Here is a 17,479-nt window from a genome sequence, read left to right on the forward strand (position 1 = left end):
GGGGAAATTCGTGTGAAATCCGTTTGCCACCTTATTTTTCATTTTTGTTTAAGTCTGATCCCGATCAGAGCTCAGGAGGAAGTCTCTGATGGCACAGTTCCAGGGTTCCCAGGGAAGGGCCTCGTCTAGACTGCTCCCTACACCACACGGTCCTGGCCTCTACCATCATGACAAGGTCGCCCGGTCTGAGGGTCTCGCCACTTTCCCAGAACCTGCTACCACCTGGCCTGGCCTGACCATCAGTGGCCCCCAAAGGCAGGCCCTCTGCCCCCCTGACAAGTCCCCCCGCTTCTCTGACAACTCAAGTTCCACCTTCTCCTCCCGCCTGCTCCCACCTTTCCTGTCCCCAGCTTTCCCCAGCTCCCAGTCTGTATCCCGCCATTCTGCAATTAGTTATTTTCTGTCCCTGTGCCTAAGCATTGAAGAAAAACTTGAGTTTCTATCCAGGGCAGGGACCACATTGTCAACTTGAATGGCAGGTAACCTGTGCCAGGCGCTTACATCCAGAGAGATCCCTGTTCACATCCACGACTGACAAGAAGAACGATGGCTGATCAAAAAGAAGAGAGATGCTACCTATATATATTTCCTTTAAATAATTTTTAAAAGCCAAATTACTAATTGAAAACTGATATCCTGGATAGTTTTCCTCTGCGTTTTTCCGCTTCTTCAATAATCAGAAAATCAGAAAAACATTTTAATGATTTTTAAAGAAAAACAATAGTCTGGATTAAGGGTGGCCCATAAAATGGCAATAAAACAATGCTGTCCTGCCATCTAGTGGCAACGACACAAAAAAGCCAAGACTAGCCTGAGCCATGGAGTCCCAACTCAGTTTTTTGGGGGAAAGCGGGCTCCTTTGTTTCCCAGAAGCCTTGAGGTCTGCGGGGGAGGGAGCTGCAGCCGCTGATCCCTAAGAGGAAAGAGTGGGGGGCGGTGTCTACTTGCCTCCTTTACTCCCTTGCCTGACAGGGATTTGGGCCGCCCCAGAGAGGGGTGTTTGGGGACGGGATGGATGCGGGGAAGGCGCCCGTCATCAGCTACAGGAGCTTCCGGGCCTCGGCTCCCACGCGGTGCGCCCCGGACTTGGGACGTGTGCGATGCAGGGCGCCCCGCAAGCGGCGGAGGGCCACGGGGGGGGGGGGGTGCTGCCGCGCCTTCCCGACTCGTTAAACCAACTTCCAAAGCCACGTCCAGGTCACCCAACTTAGTTCTAGCAGAACTAACATCTCCAGCTAGAATCCTTAAGGCAGGGAGATGAAAGTGAAGGCGGGCGCCGGGCTTCAAGCCACACTGCTCTCAAACACGTCGGAGGGTTTTACCCCATGACACGGGAAGTCCCTGACTCCATCCAAATTTCTTAAAACTGAGCTGGCAGGAACCCTCAAAGGAACAAAGGAAGGTAGTAACTTGTTACTACTACTGAGGGGCAGCTGTGCCATTACGATTGCGAGGTAGTGGATAACTGCATTAAGACAACGTGTTACTGCTACAACCCTGGCTCATGACCCCCTTTTCTAGCAGAGGGCTCCGTGCTCCCCAGATGACGTCAGCTCTCACCCGTGGTCCAACCCCCCCTTTCCATTTGGTCTTGACCTCTTGTGGCTTCTTCCTCCCCCACCCAGCTGGAGCCGGCTGCTTCCCTCACCTGTCCCGGCCCCGCCCGTGGGCACCATCCACTCTCACGGGAGAACCCCCGCGGCCTCCGGGCAGCAGCCCCTCTGGTCCATTCCCCTCCGCACTGCAGCTGCAGTTCAGATGTTTTTGTTTTAGGCGTTAGTCACTCTACCGCTTAAACCCTTCAGTGACTTCACCGTCTATAGGATAACATTTCAAATACTCAACATGAGCTGCAGACAAGCCCTTCTAAAATCTGGCCCCTGCTCATGTCCCCCCGTCTTTTCTTGCCCCCGACCCCCGGACATGCACCCCCATTCCCGGGGACCTCTTCTGCCCCAGGCCTTCATAAACTTCTTTTCCCCTCACTACTTCCTCCCTACTCTGAAGAGTCAGCATAAATGTCAAGTATCCAGGGCACCTTCTCTGACCTCCCAAGACCAGGCTAGGTCCTCTATTTTATTTCACTCCCACAGAACCCTGTTCTGCCTTTTCTAACCCCATCACACCCAGTTGCAGTCCCTGCAGGAATGGAAGGGCCATGCTGACCTGCTCATCACTGCCTTCCCGGGCGAAACACAAAACCCAGCATAGAAAGGTGGGCCACAGGGAGTGCTGGCTAGAGAGACAGGGGGTCCGGGCTCGAATCCTGACTCAGCCCCTAAAATGTATGGCTTGGTTGCTTCATAAGTGTTGAATGAATGTCAAATGAATGAAATAATGAATTAGCGACCAAAATGGCATCGGAGTGGTTAATTTAAAGCCTGGTGATACTGCCCTTGACGAAATAACCTTCCATCTTACTGAAGTAAAAAGTGGAGGGAGAAAACTAAATTTTAAGGGTATGTCACAAATCCTAATTAAAGTTTATTTAAACTGAAAGCATTCCTGATAACTGGCTAGTGTATGATCTAATAGGGTAGGAGCAGATGCCTAGAAAAGGTAGAGAAAATAAGTAACTAGCATATCACACTTGGAAGAATAAGACATTAAACTGTCATTTACTGTAGCTCTGTATTTTTTAACACACAATCATGTCTGACAATATGACGAAAATAAGCACTTCAGAAGATGGAATTGAGATAGTTTGTAGGGAAATTTACTGTTTATTTTGATAATATAAAGCTTTGTGTCAACTTCAGTCATGCCATAAAAAAGGTACAGAGGACTAGAATGTAGATTATCCAGGCCTATTTGTTTTTAAAAAGGACTTAAGGGGGAGAAATACCACACCATAGAACTCAAATATTTTTGCAAAATGATGGCTCTTCAAGGAAAAGGTCTTCAAATAGAGTATCTGAAGACTTTCCAAGGGGTCCAAACACAGTTTTAAGGGAATAAATTGCCAGATCCTCAACTTCTATTGTAGTGCCTCCGAGCACTACCTCCCCTTTCCCAGTCTCCCACCTTCCCCTGAATAACTGAGTAGAGCAGACCTCTTACCCACCCTGAGCCTTCCACGCTGTGTAAATCTCTAGGGCATCTAACAAAAGGACAATTTCACTATCAGTCTCCTGAGTCTCTATGAGTCCCCTACTCTGGTGGGGCTTCCTGCTTAAACATGAATCTGATAAGGAAGAAGCATGGCATTAGAAATGGTTTGGGGGGCTATAGAATAGGATGGGAATGATGGCGCATCTTGTTTAATGACTTTACCTCTTACCGATAGGAAGTATTGATCTGGGAGATAAACACAGGGCTAAGCATTTTTTTAGCAAGTTTTTTTTTTTTTATATTTTTAACCATATATTTTTTATTGTCTTTTTCAATAGATAAATAGATCACACAAAACGTCACATTAAAAAACATAAGAGGTTCCCACATACCCCACTCCCCCCCTCCCCCCAGCCCGCTCCTCCTACATCAACATCCCCTTTCATCAGTAAGGCACATTCACTGCATTTGTTGAATACACCCTGGGGCACTGCCACACCGCATGGACCACAGTTTACATTACAGTTCACACTCTCCCCCAGTCCATCTAGTGGGTTATGGCAGGATAAACAATGTCCTGCATCTGTCCCTGAAATATCATTCAGGACAATTCCAAGTCCTGAAAACGGCCCATATCACACCTCTTCCTCCCTCTCCCTGCCCTCAGCAACTCTCACGGCCATTGTCTCCACATCAATTACACATTTCTTCCATTGCTAGAGTCATAACAGTTCTACAGTAGAATACCAGCAAGTACTCTTCAATCTATATTATATTCTTCCATCTTGTGGAACAGGGCTAAGCTTTGTGTCCTTCCTCCCCGCCCCCCACCCCTCCCTTCCATCCATCCATCCAGGTTTTAGAAACAAAACGATTATTACAGAAATGCTTCATAAAATATTTACTGAATTGAAAAAAAGGTATCAGACCTTCAGTGATAGAAAGCAAGTCTGGTTTGCCTGCCTGGTTTGACAGGGAGGACTGGCTTTGCCAATTAGATTATACAGCAAACATTTTCCATGTATGAATGAACTTCATTTGCAGTTCCAAGATCTTGACAAAATGTATTTTAAAAACATGTGTTTTATCAATAAAACGATACTGGCAAATGTGCATTGATATTAGCTTAATTTATCCTATCTCTTTTTGAGTATTTTGGGTTAAATATGTTACTTCTAAGTAAAAGAGAAAGAAGTTTAACAGTTGTTTGAGAACTTTTCATAAAGCCTTTTTGGTTTGCTTCACAGAAAGAGAAAACGAATGTCTCTAAGGGGTAACTAGCAAAGCCTTTTGTAAGTAGGTAATTTCCAATTCTTTATTTTCAACACAATTCAAGAAGAATCTAATTGAGTTGTCATTTTTTGGCACATAACTGGGAAGGAATTTAAAGAATTCATTGATATTACTAAGCAAAACTCCTGTCATCTCTATATATTTATTCATGGTTTCTCTGTTGCTTATAAGAAAAATAGGAAAAAGAAGCCACACTGAATGTTTTATTATTCTAGCAGTATTATTTGTCCATAATTCATGAACTAATTTTTTAAAAAGTGCCATCTATGCCATTAAAAGTTGTAAGTTTAATGCAATTTCTATTTAATAATTATTTTGATTAATAATAACTAGTCAATAAAATTCATGATTTATCAAAATTTATTTGTTTAGGTCATATCACATCAACCGTATTCCCTGAATGTCCCCTTCCCCATGGGTGGGGATGGCAGAGGCTTGGCAGGCCTGCAGATCTGCAAGGAAGGCAACTTACCTGAAGATTGATGGGACGAAAGAAGACCGGTCTGGCTTGGCATCAACCATATCACTATCTGCTGAATCTCCAGCTCCCTGGTCCATGATGTAGCCCGGATCATCTGCCATCTGGGAAGACAAAAAACAAACCAGAAAGTTGGTCTCCGGTGGCACCAACCGATTTGTTGATATTCTAAAATAAAACTCATTAGATGACACGGTTTTTAGCTAAGCCTAGGGATGAGTAGTATTGCGTGTTTAGGTTCCAGGGTTACTGCACTATCAACTCATTCAAGAGTTTGAGTGACAACTGTATTCTAGGCAGACTGGGTACATGGCAGGGAAGCAAAGTCCTTGCTCTCAGGGAGTTTCTAATCTAGTGTCGATGATTTCGTTAGATGCTCACTGTGTACAAGGCGCTGTGAAAAGTCTATGACAGTAGGAAATTCTCCTCAAATTCCTGGTAGGTTCTCAGGTTTTGGCATCACCCAAACCCAGGCCTAGAACAGTTAGAACTTTCTTTTGGTAGAACAAGACGGTGGTATAAGATGCTCCAGGGTGCCATCTCCCCACAGAATCTTTACACAATCAGCAAAAACAGGCAGATTCATCTTCCCCAAAATTCCAGAAAACAGTTCTGGGAAAGTTCTGCATCAAGCAAAAGCAGCTTGAAAAAACGGTAGGTGAAGCTTGTGGCCCTTGCTAACCCCCAACGCACCCCTCCCCGGTGCGGGGCGGAGCCAGGTTGCACTCCCATTGTGGGTCCCTCGCCCTGAGCCAGAGGGAGCAGAAGAACCCCTTATGTGCATACTGGTGTGCCCGTATGTCAGTGCCAATCTGTCGGGCAGAAACCTGAAGATTGTCCTCACAGAACTTTTCTTGAAGGCAGAGCAGCAGCTTCCAGACAGCTAAAGCAGTGTCAGAAATAATTCAGTGGAAGAGGCCTGGGGCAAAGGAACACTTGTGGTAAGTCAGAAAATAAAGTACCCAGCCAGGGGTAAAAGTCTATTTCAAAGGGAGTAGAGGGGGCATTCAAATCCTTATAAACAGGAGGATTCCGAAGGCCAAGAACAACAACAAGCACAGTTCAAGAAGCAGAGGCCACTCAGGCTCAGATAAGATGGAGAGAACCTTGCACTTTGCATTCACCTTGGGCTGATCTTGATATGAGGGTTAAGCTCTGAAAGAGAGCACTGGCCAAAGCACAGTCAATCTAAAGACTGTGAAAGGTGCTGTTTGCTTTGGTTTGTTTGTTTTTGTTAGCCCCTGACATTTGAGAAAATCTCTGTCATATCAGTAGCTGGATACAAACTTAAGGAATTGACAGCTTAGGAACTAAAATCCCACAGTTAACACTTAAAATTTTAAAGGTATAGCATGCAACAAAAGATCACAAGACAGAAAGAACCAGCAAGATGACAGTGGAGTAAGGAGCTCCTAGAGTCAGCCCCTGCTACAGGGCAGTTAGTAAATACCCAGAGCTATCTGGAGCTAGCGGAAGCATCTATTTGGGGGCTCCAGGAGGCCAGAAGAGCATCCTGCCACATCCTTGAAGGAATGGAAGAAGGAGGCTGCCCATCTGCAGAGAAGACTCGTAAGTAGAGCGCTCCACGCCCAGGAGGCCAGTGCCCATCCTCCACTGGAGGCACAAGCCACCTCGGGAGCTGTTCTGCAGCTGGAACTGAAAGCTCCACTTCCCCTAAGTGGGGGAGGAAGAGATGATCAGGCACCAACTTCAGTTACTAATGAGTAAATTCAGTGGGCTAAAGTATAATCCTAAGAACAGCTAAAGTTTGAGCCTGTCCAAGTAGAAAGAGGCCGGGAGCAACCATCTTAACTCCGTACCTGGCACAAGGGGAAGCGGGATGGACTGAAAATCCCAGTGCTGGTGGGGACCGGCTTCTTTCCATCCGGGTCAGATCATAGCGCTAGCCGAGGACCCAGTGCCACCTCCAGCAGGGAGGAAGCTGTGGGGAATTTCCAGCCTCTCCTGGAAATTACCAGCCAAGCCATGGAGGCTGGTGATCATCCTACTCTGGCAGCTTGAGCTGCCCCAGGAGCTATTCTGTGGCTGGAATTGGAAGCTCCATTTCCCAAAAACAGGGGAGGAGAAGATGGTTGGCTGCCAATTTTGGTTACTGATTGGTACTAGGCTGGCTAAGACATAACCCTGGGAACAACTGGGGTGTGAATCTGTCCACGTCAGAAAGAGGCCAGTGGCCACCATTTTGACTCTGCCTTCAGCCTGAGGGGAAGCTAGGCTGACTGAAAATCAAAGGGACGGTAGGAACCAGTTGTTTTCACCCAGATCGGCCTGCAGCCCTAGACTAGGCTTCAGCCCCACCTCTGGCAGGGGGGAAGCTGGCAGACCCTGCACCAGCCTATCCAGGTAACTGCAGATACATTTGGCTGGCACAAACTGAATAATCGCAAGTCTCCTGGGGCAACTATGGTCATCTTGGACCCACGCTGCATAGATTGCTGTCCACACCTGCAGCTCCATCCCCGTCCCAGGCCAGGGAGAAAGGGGCCTGAGGCTTCATCAGTCTCTCTGGGCAACTACAGTCTAGGCCTGCATGACTTGGATTATTCCCCACAGCTGTGAGCCTGTCCCTCCCCTGGCAAAGGAGAAAGTTGGGAGAAGCTTCATTGGTCCCTGGCGCAATGAGGGCAGCTTTAGCCTCCACAGCTTATAGCGCAATTACAACCTTGGCACCTACTGCAAAACCAGCAAGGAAGAAAGGGCAAAAAGTCCTAAACTAAAGAGAAAAACTGCACCCAGAATAAATACTTTAGTAATCGAGAGGCCAAGACACCAACAAAAAATTACAATCCACACCAAGAAACAGGAAGCTATGGCCCAGTTAAAGGAACAATATAAGCCTCCAGATGACATAAAGGAGTTGAGACAACTAATCATAAATGGGCAAACAAATCTCCTTAATAAATTCAGTGAGATGGCTAAAGAGAATTAAATATATTAAGAAGACACTGGATGAGCACAAAGAAGAATTTGAAAGCATGCATAGAAAAACAGCAGATCTTATGGGAATGAAAGGTGCAATGAAATTTTTAAAAACATTGAAATCATATAATAGCTGATTTGAGGAGGCAGAAGAAAGGATTGGTGAACTTGAAGAAATGGCCTCTGAAAGTGAACATACAAAAGGACAGATGAAGAAAAGAATGGAAAAAATTGAACAAGGTCTCAGGGAACTAAATGACAGCAAAAGGCGTGCAAACATACATGTCATGGGTGTCCCAGAAGGAGAAGGAAAAAGGGGTAGAAGGAATATTTGAAGAAATAATGGTAGGACATTTCCCAACCCTATTGAAGGACACAGATATTCATGTCCAAGAAGCACAACATACTCCCATTTGAAAAAATCCGAACAGACCAACTCTGAGATACATACTCATCAGAATGTCAAATGCCAAAGACAAAGAGAAATTCTGAGAACAGCAAGAGAAAAGCAATGCATAACATATAAAGGATACCCAATGAGATTAAGTGCTGATTTTTCACTTAATTTCCAGCCAAGAATCTTATATCCTACAATACTGTCTTTCAAAAGTGAGGGCGAGATTAGAATATTCACAGATAAGCAGAAACAGAATTTCTAAGCAAGAGACTAGATTATCAGGAAATACTAAAGGTTGTGCTGGAGCCTGAAAAGAAAAGACAGGAGACAGAGCCCTGGAAGTGGGTCTAGAAATGAAGATTATATCAATAAAAGTAACTAAAAGTGTCAAAAGAGTGGTGAAAATAAAATATGACAGACGAAACTCAAATAGTCAGGAATAAACTTAACCAAGGATGTAAAGCATGTGTATTCAGAAAACTGCAACTCAATGTTAAAAGAAATCTAAAAAGGTCTAAAAAACTGGAAGAACATTCCATGCTTATGGATTGGAAGATTAAGTATCATTAAGGTGTCTACTCAAATTGATATACAGATTCAATGCAATCCCAATAAAAATTCAGCCAGCATTAAAAAAAAATAGAAAACATAATCATCAAATTTATTTGGAAGGGTAAGGGGTCCTGAATAGCCAGAAATATCATAAAAAGGAAAAGTGAACCCTCATCTCCAGACTTTAAATCACATTACCTAGCTATAGTGGTAAAAACAGCATGATACTGGCATAAAGACAGACATATAAACCAATGCAACCAAATTTATGGTTCAGAAACAGACCCTCACATGTATGGTCAAGTGATTTTTGACTAGCGTGTCAAACCCACACAGTGAGGGCAGAACAGTCCATTCAACAAATGGTGCTGAAAGAATTGGCTATCGATAGCTGAAAGAAGGAAAGACAACTCCTATTTCATACCTTGTCCAAAAATTAATTCAAAATGGATCAAAAAATCTAAAAATAAAAGTAAGAACCAGAAAACTTCTAGAAGAAATTGTAGGAAAATATCTTTAAGACCTGGTGGCAGGTGGTGGATTCTTAAAGGAGATAAGAGGAGAACTGAAATGGACTACTGATGTTTAATGTATGTAAAAGTTTAATTAGCTTTACTATAAAAGTGTGGAAATGTATAGAGTGAATGGTAACACATAGTGAGTAACAGCTAGTTTATAAATGGGGATGTGACTGAAAATGGTGATCTAAGTATGTAAATGCCAGTTGACAGAATGCTAGAGAATAATCTAGGAACTGAATAGCACAGTAAACCAAGAGGTGGATGAGAATTGTGGTTGATGGTATAGATGCAAGAGTGTCCTTTGTGAACTAGAGCAAATGTACATCACTACTGCAGGGTGTTGGGAATGTGGGGAAGCCTGGGAAAAATACAGCTGGAGTGACCTATGGGCTACAGTTAGCAGTAATAATAGAATAATCTTGCATCTATGTGAAAGATGTACTGTGTTAATAATGAGGGAGTGTGGAAAATATGAGTCAAATGTACACTATGGGCATGGTAACAATCAGATGATATTATCTTATCTGTAGCAAATTTTCCACCACAGTGTGTATGTTGACGGAGAGGTGTTGTTTGGGAATTCTGCACATATGCATGATTGTTTTATAAGTTTACAACTTCTGTCATAAAAATTATATTTAAGAAATAATAATAAGATGGGTTGGGGTAAAAACACACCAAATGTAAGATAAGGACTATAATTAGTAGTAAGTTTGACAATATTCTTCCATAATTTGTAACAAATGTCTCATGACAATGCAAAGTGTTAGTGGAGAGTTGACCCCTGTATGATGTTCAGCATGTTTGCTTTGTAAGTTCACAACTTTTACTATACATGTATGTTCATATATAAATGATATAAAGATAATAATGATAGGGTTGGTTGGGGGAAAATATTTTGGTTAGTAGTAATATTTTGACAATTCTCTTTAATCATTAGTTAAAAAGGTTTAACAACAATGCAAGTTATTGGTGGGAGGGTGAGTTATGAGAGTTCTGTATGATGTTATATATGTTTGTTTTGTAAGTTCACAACTATTATTATATACTTACTATGTATGTTTATATATGAGTGATATACTTCAATAAATTAAAAAAAAAAAAAGATCATAAGACAAAGACACAGGAGATGATGGCCCAGCCAAAGGACTAAGATAAAAATACAGAAACTTCCAATGAAGAGGATCAGACTTTGGACATACTGACTAAGACATTTTAAAAAATGACCCTTGGTAGGCTGAATGAGATAAAGGAAAACATGGAAAAAGAACTAAAGGATATGAGGAAAACAATAAATGAACAAAATGAGAATCTCAATAAAGGGATAGAAATTTTTAAAAAGGAACCAAACCAGAAACACTGGAGTCAAAGACAACAATAACTGAAATGAAAAATTCCCTAAAAGGTTTCAACAGCAGATTGGAGCTGGCAGAAGAAAGAAGCAGTGAACTTGAAAACAAGACAATTCAAATATTCAGGCTGAGGAACAGAAAGAAAAAACAAGTAAACGTGAACAAAGCCTAAGGGACCTGTGGGACGCCATCAAGCATACCAATGCACACATTATGGGAGTCCCAGAAGGAGAACAAAAACAAGAAAGAGGCAGAAGGAATATTCAAAGACATAATGGAGACGACTTCCAAAATTTAAGGAAGACATGACTATGCACATTCAAGAATCCCAACGAATTCCAAGCAGGATAAACTCAAACAGAACCATGCAAAACACATAGTAATCAAACTGTCCAATGCCAAGGACAGGAGAGAGTTCTGAAAGCTTCAAGAGAAAAGCACAAGCATGTACGAGGGTATCCCCATAAGATTTAAGTGCCAATTTCTCATCAGAAAACATGGAGCCAAGAAGGCAGTGAATTGGAATATTTCAAGTGCTGCAAGAAAACAATTTCCAATCAAGGAGTTTATATCTGGTGAGAATTTCTTTCAAAAATGAGACGAGATTAAGTCATTTCCAGATAAACTAAAGCTGAGGGAGTTGGGCACCACTAGTCAAGTACAGGAGCTGGCAAATTATGGAGTGAAGCTTTGCTTTTGTAAATAACGTTTTAATGGAACATGGCCATGCCCATTCATTTATCAGCTGGCTATGTATGCTTTCCTGCTACGACTAGAGTTGAGTAGTTGTAACAGAGACCATATAACCCATAATGTCTAAAGTATTAATATTTACTGCCTGGCCCTTCACAGAAAAAGTGTTCTGATTCTTGAGCTAGGCTAACTACCCAGTCAACAGCATCTTCTTTTGCCTTAAGTGATAAAAATAACAAGAATAACAAGGATAGTAGCACACATTTATTCTTTCCTGTGCTAATTGCTCTACAAGCATTATTTTTCATAATACTCCCAATAACTGCATTAGATCAACCCTATGACCATCCCACTGACTGGGAAGGAAGCTGAGATTAGAGAAGGTTAAATAACTGGTTCCAGGCCGCGTAACTAGTAAAGAGGTGGGCTCGGGTCTGAACCCAGCAATGAAAGCCCACTCCTCATCATTACATCATTCAGCCACCCAGTCCCCTAGCAACCCTGGACAGACACGCCACGCTCATCTCGGCCTCTGTCTCGGCTCATGACACTCTCTTTCTGCAAGTCAGTGTCCATATTTACTGGACATGCCATCTTTGCCCACCTGGCCAATTCATTGTAGTCTTCAGAATTTGGCTTAAGGCGGCGGACTTGGCCCAGTGGTCAGGGTGTCCGTCTACCACATGGGAGGTCTGCGGTTCAAACCTCGGGCCTCCTTGACCCGTGTGGAGCTGGCCCATGCACAGTGCTGATGCGCACAAGGAGAGCTGTGCCACGCAGGGGTGTCCCCCGCGTAGGGGAGCCCCACGCGCAAGGAACGCGCCCCATAAGGAGAGCCACCCAGCGCAAAAGAAAGTGCAGCCTGCCCAGGAATGGTGCCGCCCACACGGAGAGCTGACACAACAAGATGACGCAATAAAAAGAAACACAGATTCCCATGCCGCTGACAACAACAGAAGTGGACAAAGAAGATGCAGCAAATAGACACAGAGATCAGACAACCGGGGTGGGGGGGGAAGGGGAGAGAAATAAATAAATAAATAAATCTTAAAAAAAAAAGAATTTGGCTTAAATCGCTCCTCCTTAGGGAGGTCTCTACTTGACCACACCTATCTCACGCAGTGCCCCATCCCAATCCCATTCCCTTCCCAGCACGTTTCCCGGCCCTACGTGAGAATGTAAGTTCATGATGGCAGAGGCTGTGTTCCCAGTACTCAGCAAAACACCAGGCATGCAGAAGGTGCTTACTAAATAAATATTAACTGAATGAAAGGCTGAAAAAAACATATGCCCAGAAGGAAAGAAATTAGCTATGGGTGGCACAGCCAGGCAGAAAAAGAACCTGTAGGAAAGCCTACTTCTGAATCAAATCCCATTTCCTTCCCTGTGAAGGGATCAGCTTTCCACAGCAATGGGAACACTCTGGGGACTCCAGTTTCTGCTTGGTCCCAACCTCTAAGCAACTTCACAGTGTGGCCACCACTGGTGGACGCGGTTCGATGCAGCTCTGCTGTCCTGTGAGGGCTTGCCCAGGTTGCTTTTATTCAGCTGGAAACTAAGAAGGCATCTAATTTTCAGAACATCTTGTGCTCCAGAGTAGCACACATGCAGATGGGATTACCTCCGACATTTGGAGGAGCAGGAGAAGGAATTCAGCTTGGGCGGAAGTGTCCAAGGAGCTCGAGGCCTTGAGCTCTAAGTGGTATCGTCGCGTCACCCTCCAGCTTACCTGATGGGTGAGCTGTGTGCTGGGGATGAACCAAGAGGGCAGCTGAGTCCCCCGGCCAGACCTCTACAATGACCCTGGAATCAGACGGCATCTTCCTCCCCAGCACACCACGAACCTCCCCACCATTACTGCCAATGTGCTTCTGATGGGGAGGTGGCTAGATTTTTCAAATTAAGACCCAAAATGTTTCTCAAAAATAGTGATAACCCCAACTCCAGAGGAATCAAGAATAAGACCACACACTTAGAAAATGCTCAATAATTTTTACTTTATCCCCTTGATGCAGATTTAGTTACTTTCCCATGTGGATTATTAAAAAGCACCCACTTAAATGTTTTCAAAATCAACAAGTTAGGATTATACAAAAACGATCAAAAAAAGACACTAAATCCATGATGTAGTGTTTAAGCCTCGAGCATCTTGCTAAAGCTAGTTTTAAAGGTTGTAATCTCAGATGTATGATGATAAAACAATGCGGCCACTTTTTTTAAAAAAGGGGGGGGACTCTATAGTATCTTCTAAGAAAGCTGAACATTTAATTTTTTGGAATGGCTCAGAAGAATTTTGGAGACTCCATTCCTTTGTTTAATCAGTGAATATTTACTGCAAGTCTTATGTACCAGGCCCTGTGCTAGGAGGCAGGGATACACCTGTGATAACTGACTCGGTCCCCCCAACTAGGGAACAGAAGACGGTGTAATGTCCAACTGCCACTGTGGAAGAGCCATGTGGGCAGAACTAGCCATGACTCTACCAGGGGACCTGACTGAGCCTCAGAGGAGTTAGGGAAGGTTCTCAGGGAGGAAGTGTCTGAGCTGAGATCTGAAGGACCAAAAGGAGCCAACTGAGAATCAGAGGGGCCAGAGAACGGCACATGTCACAGCTCATTAAACATCGAGCAGCTGAAATGTTCCATCAACGGATGGGTGCAGCTTAAACGCATCCTTCCTAGCCACTTGGACTTGGCTACGGAGAAGCAAAGTTTAGGCTGATTTCTATGGCTCAAATGGTAGGAGGCTTTCCAGAACTTTCCCTCCAAACTTCTGTTTGAAACCTACAGCATGTCTTTAGGTTGATGCTGAACACTCTCTGGACGATAGAAAGCTTTCCTTATAACAATGTGCCAGAGAGCATTTCTAAAACAAGTCAGCAGTGGGGGTACTTTACTCTTTTACACCTGTAAAGGCTAGGCATACACTTTCTCATACCTAGAGGCTGTGTTTGATTTTTTGAAATATCCACGGGACATTCAGAGCCCAGGGTGGTGACCGAGTGGGTGGCCTGAATTCGGTCACATCATTCCAGCCAAGAAAGCAGTTGCTGCAAAAAAAACCAGGTTTGACCCTTTATTTCTATTCATCCTCATGAAACACCAAGAAAATCTAGGCCTATCTCCCTTCTGCCATGTTGCAGGAGAGCTCGCTTGGCGTCATTCTCTGTATCCATCCAGTTCGTAGGGTCAATGCTGCAAAGAGCAACCATTCGAGGAATATTGCTCATTTGATTGTTAAATATGTACATCTTCTTTTTTTTTTTTTAAGATTTATTTATTTTTCTCCCCTTCTCCCCCCCCCCCCCCGCCCCCAGTTGTCTGCTCTCTGTGTTCATTTGTTGTGTGTTCTTCTGTGACCGCTTCTATCATTATCGGCGGCACTGGGAATCTGTGTTTCTTTTTGTTGTGTCATCATCTTGTTGTGTCAGTTCTTCGTGTGTGCGGCACCATTCCTGGGCAGGCTGCACTTTCTTTCACGCTGGGTGGCTCTCCTTACGGAGCGCACTCCTTGCGTGTGGGGCTCCCCTATGTGGGGGACACCCCTGTGTGGCAGGGCACTCCTTGCGTGCATCAGCACTGCGCATGGGCCAGCTGCACATGGGTCAAGGAGGCCCAGGGTTTGAACCGCGGACCTCCCATGTGGTAGACAGACGCCCTACTGGGCCAAGTCGGCTTCCCCTTACATCTTCTCTTAAAATGAATTAACATCTGATACACATAAAGCACTAATGGTGGCAGGCACATAGTAGGCATACTGTTAGTTATTGCTTTTGTGATTAGCACCACTATTATCCACTAGAGTTGTAGTTGTAGGGCTTATCCTTTTCTATTTTATATTTCTCCCCCCACCCCAGTGGTCCGTTCTGTGTCCATTTGCTGTGTGTTTTTCTGCATCTCCTTGTATTGTCAGGTGGCACTGGGAAACTGCGTCTCTTTTTTGTTGCATCAACCTGCTGGGTCAGCTCTCCATATGTACGGTGCCACTCCCGGGCAGGCTGTGCTTTTTTCACATGGGGCAGCTCTCCTTGCAGGGTGTACTCCTTACATGGCACAGCACTCCTTGTGCGTGGCAGCACTACGAGTGGGCCAGCTTACCACACAGGTCAGGAGGCCCTGGGTATCGAACCCTGGACCTTCCATATGGTAGGCGGATGCTCTATTAGTTGAGCCGTCCACTTCCCTATACACCTTATCTTAATCATCTTTGTTCCTCTCCAGTCAGAGAAAAGTGTCAGACCCATGGCAAGCACTCAGTACATACCTCCTTATAAACCTTTTATCTGAAATGTATTTGTAAATTTGAACAAACTGCTGACTCAGAGCAGACAACAGAACTAAAGGGACCTAGGAGGGGGGCTGAGAGCCCAGAGGTGGCAAGCCAAGGGTGGCAGATTTGGTTTGAGCAGGCTCCTCCATGGGACCGTAGACAAAGGCCTCAACCTCTTGGACCCTCAGTTTCCTTATCTGTAAAATGAGACAATGATGGTGCCTAGGTCATGGGTGGCTGTGAGAGTGAATGGAACAACACCCATAAAATGCTAACCGCACTGGGGCACACGTTCCGAACGTCCCATAATTACTCCTTATTATCGCCACTGCCCACAGAACTCAAGACTGTCCACTGCCACTGGTATTTTAAAACCACAGCCACATTTTAAACAGCTTTTGTAGAGACTGGAAAAAACTTCTCTAGCTTCATTTCTAAACATGCTTTGGAACTGTCCACACGTTGGGCAGCCTATACATGTGGGTAGGAAATCATTTCCCAGCCCTTGTCTACAGTTGGATAGTTTTAGGGTTTTTTTTAATGGTGGAGGGGATGGGCTTTTTGCAGCTGCTTCCCCGGAAAAGTCACAAAATACAATTTTCCTGTCCCAAAGAAGGCAATCTTCCTAAAGGGGCTCAAGGAGAAGCAGCCCTGAAGACCTCCGCGTCTCCCTGCCAGCACGATGGGAGGGCCTGCTGGGCACCGGAGTGCCCCGCGCTCTCCCCGGATCCTCACAGCGCAGCGCTTAGTTCTGCTTCTTCAGAGAGGTTAGTAACCTGCCTGAAGCCACACAGTTAAGGGGCAGCCGAAGATGGATTACGAACGCAGGTGTGCAGGTGCAGTTCAGGCTTGAGCTGCCTAGAAAGACCCCGAGGGAGGAAAGAGCCTGCCAGCAAACAGAGATCAGTGCCACGTCGGCCTGCTCCCGAGTTCCAGGGAAAGGCGTGGGAATGACTCATCCGCAACTTCTCGAAGCAAGTTTACTGCCCCTAAAACCGCACAGCAGAGTACAGCCGTGAACGGCTGCAAGGTCCTGCCTTTTTCACCCACTCAGGGCACTTCCACGAACTTGCAGCAAGATTACCCCAACGATGATAACAGCTCGCGCGAACTCGGCCGTGCACCGCAATCATCCCCTTCCCTGCCCGTGGGAACAGACGGGGCACAGAGACGGCCAGGCACGACCGCTGCCACGCAGAGGGGCATGGGGACTGGAACCCAGGCGTGCCTGACATCGAGCGCTCGCTGTTAACTGCCTTGACAGGAAACGAACTCCTCCTCTCCCAAATCCACCCCTCCTCCTCTAAATCTCGAGCTTTCGGGGTGTCCCAAGACCCCCGCTAGGAGGGAGGGGAGGGTCAAACTGAGCAGAGTAAGCGGGGCCGGAGCGCGGGAAGAGCCCTACCCCAAAGCTTGGGCGCCGTTCTTGCGGGTGGCCCTGCACCAAACAGCGCTCCGAGCGGCGCGGGTAGTGGGAGCCCGGCGGGAAGGAGGGCGGGCGGGGAAGGAGCGCGGGCAGCGCGCGGCGGCGGGGGCTGCGGTTACCGTTCCCAAGGCCGTCCCGGCAGCCGAGCTCACTGCCGTCTTGGTCGCTCTGGTGCGGGGGTCTGCGGCCGGTTCAATGAAAACGAAAGTAAAAGCCGGGGCGCTGCAGGGGGAGGAGCTGCCCGGGGCGCACTAGGAGCCGGGCGGGGCTGCGGGCACCGCCCCTGCTCCGGCGAAGGGGTTTGGCAACGTTGGCCTCGCGCCAAGTGCCCTGGGCCGCCGCGAGGACTGACCCGCAGGGCGCGCTCTGCAAAGTGGCAGAGCTGGGCGAAGGTTGCAAAGATTTAAGATATCCCGCCACCAGACAGCCTGCAAAACTGCAAAATGGGTCCCGCTCAGTTAGCCGGGAGAGTGCGCTCTGCTAAGCTGGTGGATGAGCAAAGCGGTC

General features: G+C 45.8%; 1 protein-coding gene across 3 annotated transcripts in view; it reads right to left on the bottom strand.

Annotated features, from left to right (window-relative positions):
• The window catches only part of CASP7 (caspase 7), a 40,696-nt gene extending 23,492 nt beyond the window's left edge, over positions 1–17,204 (bottom strand). The window contains exons 1-2 of one of the 3 annotated variants that reach the window (XM_058298365.2): positions 17,092–17,183; positions 4,817–4,926 (exon numbers count right to left, since the gene is read on the bottom strand). In XM_058298365.2, coding sequence (XP_058154348.1) covers positions 4,817–4,926 — 110 coding nt within the window. In that variant the 5' untranslated portion in view covers positions 17,092–17,183. Of the gene's footprint in view, positions 1–4,816; positions 4,927–16,951 lie in introns of all 3 variants that reach the window. The other 2 variants (XM_004458063.4, XM_004458064.5) reach the window with 2 other exon arrangements.
• Positions 17,205–17,479: the final 275 nt, after the last annotated feature.

This window comes from Dasypus novemcinctus, chromosome 6, assembly GCF_030445035.2.
Source record: "Dasypus novemcinctus isolate mDasNov1 chromosome 6, mDasNov1.1.hap2, whole genome shotgun sequence".
NCBI classification, from domain to species: Eukaryota; Metazoa; Chordata; class Mammalia; order Cingulata; family Dasypodidae; genus Dasypus; species Dasypus novemcinctus.